The 10,337-nt window shown below is 45.3% G+C and overlaps 1 protein-coding gene across 2 annotated transcripts; it reads left to right on the top strand.

Annotated features, from left to right (window-relative positions):
* The first annotated feature begins 30 nt into the window (after nucleotides 1-30).
* On the top strand, nucleotides 31-9,168 carry LOC116081312 (immunoglobulin superfamily member 1). Of its 2 annotated transcripts, XM_031357920.1 has the most exons (14): nucleotides 31-319; nucleotides 832-1,080; nucleotides 1,399-1,525; nucleotides 3,448-3,518; nucleotides 3,614-3,646; nucleotides 4,059-4,349; nucleotides 4,573-4,851; nucleotides 5,429-5,716; nucleotides 6,469-6,756; nucleotides 6,908-7,195; nucleotides 7,401-7,688; nucleotides 7,817-8,095; nucleotides 8,488-8,611; nucleotides 8,759-9,168. In XM_031357920.1, exons 1-14 carry the CDS (start codon nucleotides 109-111, stop codon nucleotides 8,892-8,894), a joined length of 2,952 nt encoding a protein of 983 aa, XP_031213780.1. In that variant the 5' UTR covers nucleotides 31-108; the 3' UTR covers nucleotides 8,895-9,168. The 2 variants fall into 2 exon arrangements, with proteins under 2 accessions (XP_031213780.1, XP_031213830.1); XM_031357970.1 differs by lacking the exon at nucleotides 8,488-8,611.
* The last annotated feature ends 1,169 nt before the right edge of the window (nucleotides 9,169-10,337 follow it).

The raw sequence follows: 10,337 nt of genomic DNA, 5'->3' as shown, positions 1-10,337 counted from the left end.
GTTTGTATTTTGGGTTTCATCCTAGACTCTTTCCCCAAGACCTGGCTTCTTGTTCAGCCCAGTCCTGTCATTCAAGTGGGTCAAAACGTGAGCCTGAGGTGTGGAGGAATGATGGATGGAGTGGGTCTTGCACTCTATAAGAAGGGAGAAGAAAAGCCCCTTCAGATTCTGGATGCCTCCAGCAACACTGGCAACAATTCATTCTTTCTAAAGAATGTAACCTATAGGGATGCTGGCATCTATAGCTGCCACTATTATCTTACCTGGAAGACATCCATTAAGATGGCAACATACAACACTGTGGAGCTGATGGTTATAGGCAAGTGATACTAACTGGCTTTAACTTTACTGTCACCTATTTGCTTCTATTATTATTACAGTACTCTAAGGAGGGGGTTCGTGGCTTGTGCACTTCCCTAAAGGTACAAGCTAAAGAGAAAACACCAGGAGTATGGTGTAGGGCTTTCTATCCTTCAGGAACCTTCTCTCCTGAGATTAACCTTAAGCCTTGCCTGTCAGCATGACAGGGCCCTACTGTGAATCATAAAAAATAAAATAAAATTAACTTCCTTCAAGCCAGGGAGTGTTTACAGGTATGAGGTCTTCCTGATTGGAATTAAGAACCAGTAGTCTTTAGAGAATCACGGAGAGGGGGAAAAGAACTCTAAATACACAAAGTTTGAAGTCATTAACCAAATGTAAGTGAAAAGATTCCCAAATGGAGAGCTGTGAAACATTTGGCAGGGGAGCAGGTGCTGACCTAGTGTCACTTTTAACTGTGGTCTCTGGATTGGTTTCAGATAAGCCCCCCCCCCCAACCCTCCCTTTCAGCTTGGCCCAGTTCCGTGTTCAAAGGAAAGACCATCACTCTTCAGTGCCGAGTGTCTCATCCAGTACTTGAATTTTCTTTGGAATGGGAAGAAAGATCAACATTCCAAAAATTCTCAGTAGATGGAGACTTCCTCGTCACTGACATTGAAGGGCAAGGGACAGGAACCTACAGTTGCAGCTATCATATTGAGGCACACCCTAACGTCTGGTCACATCGCAGTAAGCCTCTGAAGTTGGTGGGACCAGAAGGTGAGAAGATAACTTCTCATATCCTGGGATTCCAAAACAGTGCCCAGAAATATATGGGAAGGGGAGTGGAGGGCTTGGAAATCAGGACCCATGCTTCTAGACATACTTTCCTTGGGTGTGCTATGATAACTCAAAGGAGTGATAAAAATATTCCGAAGACTCTTTCCTAGTCTCCACAAACAAGCAGGACACATCTGTCTCATCTCAAGCTTCTAAACAGGAGCTTTCTCTGTGACCAGCTCCCCTCCCCCACCATGACCTTATCTGTCTGACCTCATCCCCATCAAGGTTTCTGCTTCTGGTCTCCTCTGGTCACAGGCTTCCTCACCTGGAATTCCATTCAGAATGAAGCTATCAGGGTGTCCTTAACCATGCAGCTTGTCTCCTTGCTGTTGCTAGTGGTGTGGATACGGTGGAAGTGTCGGAGACTGAGACTCAGACTCAGGTAATTGCCTTCACTCAAGCTATTGTTGCCCAAGCTAGCTGACTGTGTGCTCTCCTAGTCTCCAGAATGGGCCCCAGTTGTAGTAAGCATGGGGACACATTCTTAGGTTTCTCCTTAGCATCTAGATTTACAAGTCAAGGCATTCTCATCCCATCTGTTTCTCTTTCACCTCACAGAGGGGTCGTTACCCAAGCCAAGTGGAGTCATGTATAGCTTTCTGGGGCTACAAGAATAATCAGAAGCATGCCCCGTGACCTCTATATCTCCTACAGTGCCCAAATCTCCTCTTAAACACCTCTGCCCACTGGACAGTATAGCTGTCTTCCCTATTGATATGGTGTGAACATGCTTGCTCCTAAGAAGCTATGCTGTTGGCTCTTACAGCTTGTTATCTAATTACTATCCTATTTTTTCCAACATTACCCCTCACATTCAAGGGATAGAGAGAATATTTTAGTCCATTCTAGGTTCCTTACAAACCAGTTTTTTCTGTTACTCTTGATTCCTATTGTCTGTGCAGAGTACCCTTTAGGGTAAAGTTTTAAGCTGGATAGGCATTTGATAAGACAATAAATGGAGCCAGAGGGTCAGATTGCTTCCTCTAGCCAGAAAATACAGCCCATAAGATCCTAATGCCATTTCTTTAGATTCTCTGGTGCCCTTTGGACCATTGATCTCTCTCCCTAATCCCCATGGTTTTCTAAGGACATTCCAGATGACAGTGAAAAGAGAAGTAACAGCTCTTAATCCAGTAGAGGTCTTATCACCTGGATATTTTGGTCACTTCCCCCCACCCCCTGCTTCTGGATGTATCTGTCTGCCACCTTTGTGTGTCTGTCTGGGAAAGTTAAAACACAATGGATGATCACTGTGACTCTGTGTGTCTGTGTTTTCTGCTGGGATCTGAGGGATAGTGTGTCAGGGCAACAAGTGGAGAGAGTCAATTATGGTTTCTGACAGAGAAAAAAAAAACATCGTTGGAGTTTTCAAACAGTGTTCAGGGAGGTCAATTTTTACAGCCTATAGATCTGCCCTAAATTTCATATGCTTTAGGCTAAGCTCCTAGTGGGATTATCCTACTCCAAGATCATTGCATCAAAGAATAAGATCAGAATCTAGATTTCATAGAAAGCAGCTTGAAAAGTTGTTTTCCTGACTAGAAAAAGGCTGGGGATAGTCACTGTTTCCTAAGGAAAACAAGATTGTCAGTTGAATTTCGGCTTTATACCACCTAATTGTACAGAAGGCAGAACCCAGCAACAGTGTTACACATTTTTAGCTGTGGTGGAGAGAGAGAGAGAGAGAGAGAGAGAGAGAGAGAGAGAGAGAGAGAGAGAGAGAGAGAGAGATCCCACTCTCTGACAAGCTAGCTCAGGACTGACAGGCCATCTTCTGGTAATTCATCAAGGCTGCCTAGGCAACCCTTCCATAACAAAGGCAGGTGAGGCAGGTCAGTCTGAAGACCAATACTGCCATAGGAACAACTGCTTCCAAACTTAAACTTGATGACTGAGAAACACTCAAGGTTGCTCTTTCCACCCCCACACTCAACCACCCAGAGCTGCTGAGCTCCAGGGGTTCCGAGAACTGGAGATACAGAAGCACTTTCCCACCTGACATCTCATTTGCTGCTGCTGCAGCCTCATCAAGGGCCATGGGAAGCTGATATATAATACAAACTGGGAGAGGGGCGGAGATGAGGGGCATGGAGGTCATAGAAGTGCAATGGGGTTTGTAGGCAGTTAGGCCCTCAAGAAGAGAAGTCATCAGTGTCAGAAAAGATTATGTCCCATTATCCTGGTCATAGCCAATCCCTATTGGATAGTGACTAAGCCAATGACATAAATTGCCGCCCCCCCTTCTCTCCGCCCTCCCCCTAATCCCAGCAACTCCTCTCATCGTTTTCTTTCTGGTCTCACTAGAGAAGCCTGGTTGTTGGGAACAGCTCAAGGGGTCGCCATGCTCTTCATACTCATGGCTCTTCTTTGCTGTGGTGAGTACAAAGGGGTGGGACAGGGGTCTGGGTAGCAGGCTGGGGGGCAGTCTTGGTGAGGAGGGAACTGAACCTGGCAAGGGTTTCTTTTGCAGGGCTGTGCAATGGGGCATTGACAGAGGAGATTGGTGAGTTGTTTTTTTTGTTGTTGTTTTTTTTTTTTTTCCTGCCCCAGACTGGGACATTCCTCTCTGGAGATCCGAAATAACTACAGAGTGTCAGTGTCAGTGCCCAGGGAGTGACTGGTTGGGAGGGAAGGACAGCCAGGAAGGGGCACTTGTTAAAGCTACTGGCAACACTCAGTCTCCAACTTTGTCTTTCTGCCTGTAAAAATTTCCTTCAGACTCCTGCCCTTTTGTGAGGCTCAGCTGAGACAGCAGCTTCCCCTTTCCCCAGCACCTGGAGAAAGAAGCACGATAGGAAAGAAAGGCTTCTGATTGAAGGGGAGGGGGCGTGTGATCTGGGTAGGGGCTTCAAGAGAAAGGAAAGCAGGGAGGGGGAATACCAAGAGGATGGCTTTATTAACTCTGCTGTTTCTAGAAATAATCATGCCAACCCCTAAGCCTGAACTGTGGGCAGAGACGAACTTCCCTCTGGCCCCGTGGAAGAACTTAACCCTCTGGTGCAGAAGCCCCTCTGGCTCAACTAAGGAGTTTGTGTTACTGAAGGACGGGACCGGGTGGATTGCAACTCGCCCGGCCTCAGAGCAGGTCCGGGCTGCCTTCCCCCTTGGCGCCCTGACCCACAGCCACACCGGGAGTTACCATTGCCATTCATGGGAGGAGATGGCTGTGTCGGAGCCTAGTGAAGCACTTGAACTAGTGGGGACAGGTAAGAGAAAACAGAGGATCCTCCCGGAGTGATCCCCAGTGCCCCTGGAACTCCTGTGCTGCTTGGGAGTAGAGGGTGGGGGAGGGGTGAGGAAAAGAGTAAGAGGGGGCAGACTGAGGAACTCAGGGATACATTTCATTAGTTTGCAGAGCAAGTAACTGAGGGTCCCATCTTGGCCATTTCCAAACTTTTGATTCCCTAGCCATCCCATTTTGTTTTCTAGACATCCTTCCCAAACCTGTCATTTCGGCTTCCCTTCCAATCCGGGGCCAGGAACTGCAGATCCGCTGTAAAGGATGGCTGGAAGGTTTGGGGTTTGCTCTGTATAAGAAGGGAAAGCAGGAACCTGTCCAGCAACTTGGTGCTGTTGGGAGAGAAGCCTTCTTTACAATTCAAAGAATGGAGGATAAAGAGGAGGGCAATTACAGCTGCCGCACACACACAGAAATGCAGCCATTCAAGTGGTCTGAGCCCAGTGAGCCCCTGGAGCTGGTCATAAAAGGTAGAGCTGAATAGTGTGTTGGGGGAGGAGGAGGGGCGGGAAAGTTCGTGATAGACACTCCTTTCTTCACCACAAACTTTGCTGCTGGTACTAGGAGCCTGTGTCCAATCTTAGAGCCAGGCAGGCGTGGCGCTGGGAGTGCCAGGGCCTCTAGCTGCACGATATTAATAGCCATAATTGTTATTAATAGCTTGGGTTTGTGGAGGGTGATTTAATTTTTCTGATTATTTTCCCATCGATTATCTCATTTAACTATAGAGGAAATCTTGAAGTGAGGTGATACAGCTGGTATTTCCTTCTCTTGTCCATCCAAGGCTCAGAACTAACAGAGTCCCAAAGAAAGTTTACTCTTTCAATATAATCCTTTGCCTGTTTCAGTGACAGTGAGGACTTCTCTGGAGCCAATGGGGGACAGGGATGAGGGATCCCTATAAAAACAAACAAACAAACAAAACCATCAATGCATAGATGTCTGAATGAAATGCATATAGTGGACTGCTTCCTAAAACCAACATTTGTTGTATTTGCTTCCTGTTTTCTTGATTTGGCTGTGTGATGTTTTGTTTTTCTTTTCTAGAAATGTACCCCAAGCCTTTCTTCAAGACATGGACTAGCCCTGTGGTCACTCCTGGTTCCCGAGTGACTTTCAATTGCTCCACCTCCCGTGAACACATGAGCTTTATTCTTTATAAGGATGGCAATGAAATTGCATCCAGTGACCCAGCCTGGGGAAACCCAGGAGCTAGTACAGCCCACTTTCTGATCATTTCAGTGGGCATCGGTGATGGAGGAAACTATAGCTGCCGTTATTATGACTTTTCCATCTGGTCTGAGCCCAGCGACCCTGTGGAGCTCATTGTGACAGGTTAGGGAAGGGAACTCTTCACATGGAGAGCAGTGTTGACTCTAGTGATTGGAAGGACTGCCAGTGGGAGGGAAAGAAATGTGTTCTCTAAAGGACACTGAGGACATTCTTGGGACAGTGCTTGGCATATGATAATACACTGTCCATGTAGGACAGCTGCTCATGTCACCATCATAAGATGAAACAACAAAGGAGTCAGGGAAGCCAATCATTCACTTCTGAAGAAAGAAGTGAGGGAGATGGGGTGTCCAATCCAAGAACTAAGCTCAAGTTGCCTGCTTTCTGAGATAATCCTTTTAGGCTTGGCCTTGAACTTTGGGTTGAACATCCGCCTTTTCCTGAGCTGTCAGGGATTGGTGGCTGGATGGCCCTCAGAGAGCAAGAGAAAACCTTGAAATGTCAGGCACATATTATACAACCATTACAAATGATCATATCAAAGGGTGTTTAATGTCATAGGAAAGAGTTTACAATATAAACATCAGACTCTTCAACCCTTCATGTATTGGGATCTGAATTACATAAATAGCTTCAGCTCCAAAGACATAGTCATGTGTTAAAATAGAAGAAGAAAAGTAGATGAGGGATCATTATATTTGAGTGGGTAAAATTATGTTTTCTTCATTAGTTTTTTATTGCATTTTCTAATTATCTATAATAAACATATATCATCTCCTATAACAACATTATAAAAGCTATTTGCAAAGTGTGGGGAACAGTCTTCTCTTATATTATGATCTTTTTCATTTTAGAATTCTACCCCAAACCCACACTGGTGGCACAGCCAGGCCCTGTGGTACTTCCTGGGAAGAATGTGACCCTGCGCTGCCAAGGAATTTTCCCGGGCATGAGGTTTGCCCTCTTACAGGAGGGTACTCATGCCCCCTTACAGTTCCAGAGTGCCTCGGGAACCTCAGTTGACTTCCTTCTCCACACTGTTGGAGCAGCAGACTTTGGGAACTACAGCTGTGTCTACTATGAGACAACCATGTCGAACAGAGGCTCATCCCTTAGTACCCCCCTTATGATCTGGGTGACTGGTAAGAACAGACAAAACCTGGGGCTGGAATAGGATCAATTGAGCAGGGACTATGGGGGTTAATATCTCCTATTCAAAGCAAAGGAATTGTCATGGAGTACAGCTAACAAGGTAGTATACTCATATCTCACTCATCACTGTTCTCTGTCTAGACACATTCCCCAGACCATGGTTGTCTGCTGAGCCTAGTTCTGTGGTCACCATGGGGCAGAATGTTACTCTTTGGTGCCAAGGACCAGTCCGTGGAGTTGGGTACATTCTGCACAAAGAAGGAGAAGCCACTTCGATGCAGCTTTGGGGGTCCACTAGCAATGAAGGAGCATTCCCTATCATCAATATATCTGATGCTAGCATAGGACGTTATAGCTGCTGTTACCACCCTGACTGGATGAGCCCTATCAAGATACAACCTAGCAACACTCTAGAACTCATAGTCACTGGTAAGGGGATGAAACCATGGAATGGGTGTTGTAGTGTAGAAAGGATCAAATTGACTGGTTCGTGGGAGACCTTTTTTTTTTTTTTTACGAACTCATATAGACGTGAACAGTAGTCTCACCTCTTTATTGTTGAGATACTAGGGGAGCTCATGGAGAAATAAACTCAAAAATGGCTAACCTCTGACCAGCAGTTAATTTCTTGTAGGTTTACTCCCTAAGCCCAGCCTATTAGTCCAGCCTGGTCCCATGGTAGCCCCTGGAGAAAATATGACTCTTCAATGCCAAGGAGAACTACCAGATTCAACATTCATCCTGTTGAAGGAGGGAACACAACAGCCCTTAGAACAGCAGAGGCCAAGTGGGTACAGAGCTGACTTCTGGATGCCAGTGGTGAGGGATCAAGATTCTGGTGTTTACAGCTGTGTTTATTATCTGGATTCTGCTCCCCTTGCGGCTTCAAATCACAGCAACTCTCTAGAGATCTGGGTGACTGGTAAGATTCTGAAACCCAGCAGAGCCTTTCGAGTCTATGGTTTTTTAGGACTTTTAGAGGTTACAAATAGTGCAAGCAATGGTGTGCTTCAGGGTTCTTTTAACTCTGTGTTCTTGGTTTGGTTACAGACAAGCCCCCTAAACCCTCTCTGTCAGCCTGGCCCAGCACTGTGTTCAAGCTAGGCAAGGACATCACCCTTCAGTGCCGAGGACCCCTGCCAGGAGTTGAATTTATGTTAGAACATGATGGAGAAGAGGCCCCCCAACAGTTTTCAGAGGATGGAGATTTTGTCATCGACAACATGGAAGGGAAAGGCATTGGAAACTACAGTTGCAGCTACCGGCTGCAGGCCAATCCTGATATCTGGTCAGAGCCCAGCGATGCCCTGGAGCTGGTTGGAGCAGCAGGTGAGTGGATAGTGCTTCCAAGAAAGTTCCTGTTGTTATGCTCCTGGGATCTCAAGAACAGTCCCCACAGACTGTTAGCCAAAATAGGAGACAAGAAGGGTGCGGAGTTGGAGCCCTCAGGTATCCTAGCTCTTATAAAGATGGAGAAGACCAGACTTTGTGTTCACTTAGAGACATTGAATAGCTTCATCTAAGGCCTCCCTGCCTGACAGAAAGGTGGTCTGAGTGACTCAGCCTCTCCTCCTTGCACCTTGACTGGTCATTTCTCAATGACCACAGCTCAATGCATGGCTTGCATGTGGCTCTGGGGAGGCAAGAGCAAAAGGACAACCTAATATTTAAAGGAACAGTGATATGCTAAGCTACACTTCTGATTTTTTGATATACCACAGGGCCTGTTGCTCAAGAGTGCACTGTGGGTAACATTGTCCGAAGTACCCTGATTGTGGTGGTTGTGGTAGCCTTGGGGATAGTGCTAGCCGTAGAGTGGAAGAAGTGGCCTCGACTTCGGACTAGGTAAATACTTAGCAAAGCTCAGTTCCAGAAATGGAGTGCTGTTCTTGGAAAATCCATGATCCTGTTACTTTTCTGGCATCTGAGTCCTGCCCTACAATTTGTTTTCAGGACCCCCCATTAGTTTTGTTATCTTTTCTCTTTATACAGGGGCTCTGAGACAGATGGAAGAGATCAGACCGTAGTCCTTGAAGAGTGTAACCAGGAAGGAGAAGCAGGCACTACCACCAATTCTCCTTCATCTGCCTCGCAGGAAGTTTCAGTGGAACTGACAGTCCCAATATAATTACCCTCTTCTTTTTAAGAGCTTTCCTTTCCTGTCTTTTACCCGCAGAGACCTGAAAACCCCACTTGTTTACCCTAGAATTCAGCAGCATTTACTGCTTCTTGACCTCTAACCGCCTGAGTTGGGTCAAGAGGATTCTGGGAGTGGCAAGCTCTACCAGGTCAAGCTGTTTCCTTTATCCCTGTAACTCCTCACTGTACTGATTTACTGGTGCATGCATTTCTGTTAAAAATGTATTCTGAATAAAGAGAATATTCACTATTTAACTGCAAACCAAACCATGGTAGTGGTCTTTTTTGTTTGTTTGTTTGTTCTGTTTTTCACTTACAACAGCAGAAATGATAAGAGGAAATGCGGCTGCTACTAACACAGAAAGCAGATCAAGGATTGGGAGGAGGAGGAGGAGGACAGGAGGGCTTTCAGTAGCATTTTGCCACTTAGTTTAAGTTATGGGCACTGAACATGATGTTCTTCTACCCCTCCATTCTATCCCTGAATGACAGTGTTCTGTTCAAGTTAAACATGAGGAGGACAAACATTGAAGTCACACTTTTTTTTTTTTCCACTCTGTAACTTTTAGGTCCATAGGCTTTCAAGCACATGTGTAGCCCTCTATAGAACTTTGAAACTGGCCAAGTATGTCTTGTGACACTTATCAGCAGCCACAAGGTATTAACTAATTCAAGAGTAATTATGAATAATTAATGCAAACAAATATTTTGCTTCCTGTAAAGAAAGTTCAGTCTCTCCAAAGGTCTGGTCTCTAGTAGTGGAATCTCTGGATGTGAGCAAGCAGTTATCAGGTGTGATGTTTAGCAGGGGACCTTTGAGTGTCACTCCCAGGACTCAAATTGGAACTGTCTCTTACTTTTAGTGTTTGATCCTTTATCCTGCATCAACACCCACTTTCCTTCATAGATGGGAATTTAGCATACATTAGACATGTTTGATGGGGGAGGGAGGGACACCTACTTCCTCGAACCTTGTTTTAAGACCTCAGAAGAATTGAACTGCGGGTTCTACAGGAGGTTATGAGCCCTTTACACATGAAAATAACCCTGAAGAAACCCTAAAGTTCCTTGCCTCCCAGTACTGCGAAATAGCAAATACTGTTCAAAAGAAAAATAGACAAGGGTTGAGCACACAGTGAATTATTTAACCCAGGGTACAATAAAATGTATAAAGTAACTCTTATATCCTTACATTAGGAAGCTTATTTATCCTAGAAGTTAATGAAAAAAAAAATGCGTCCCATTTCCCTTAATCCTGAAGAATGAAACATGCTGTGTATTATAGACTAATTTGTATTAAGCTCTGTGGAACGTAGAAGCACAAAGCCCCACTCTGATTTCCATTTGATGAGATTCTATTAGTTGCTTATACTAATTTCTTATAGTGTTTCTAAAAATTGCATTTGAAAAGTGCTTTTACATTTGAATCCGG

This window comes from Mastomys coucha, chromosome X, assembly GCF_008632895.1.
Source record: "Mastomys coucha isolate ucsf_1 chromosome X, UCSF_Mcou_1, whole genome shotgun sequence".
Classification (NCBI taxonomy): domain Eukaryota; kingdom Metazoa; phylum Chordata; class Mammalia; order Rodentia; family Muridae; genus Mastomys; species Mastomys coucha.
The sequence above is the reverse complement of the archived record's forward strand: the minus strand, read 5'-3'. Positions and strand labels throughout refer to the sequence as shown.

Bases quoted from the DNA above. Each gene is read 5' to 3' on its own strand.
- LOC116081312 (XM_031357920.1), top strand. From the start codon at position 109: ATGATGGATGGAGTGGGTCTTGCACTCTATAAGAAGGGAGAAGAAAAG. The intron at 4,350-4,572 runs GTAAGAGAAAAC...TTTGTTTTCTAG, and splicing joins ACTTGAACTAGTGGGGACAG to ACATCCTTCCCAAACCTGTC. The intron at 4,852-5,428 runs GTAGAGCTGAAT...TTTCTTTTCTAG, and splicing joins CCTGGAGCTGGTCATAAAAG to AAATGTACCCCAAGCCTTTC.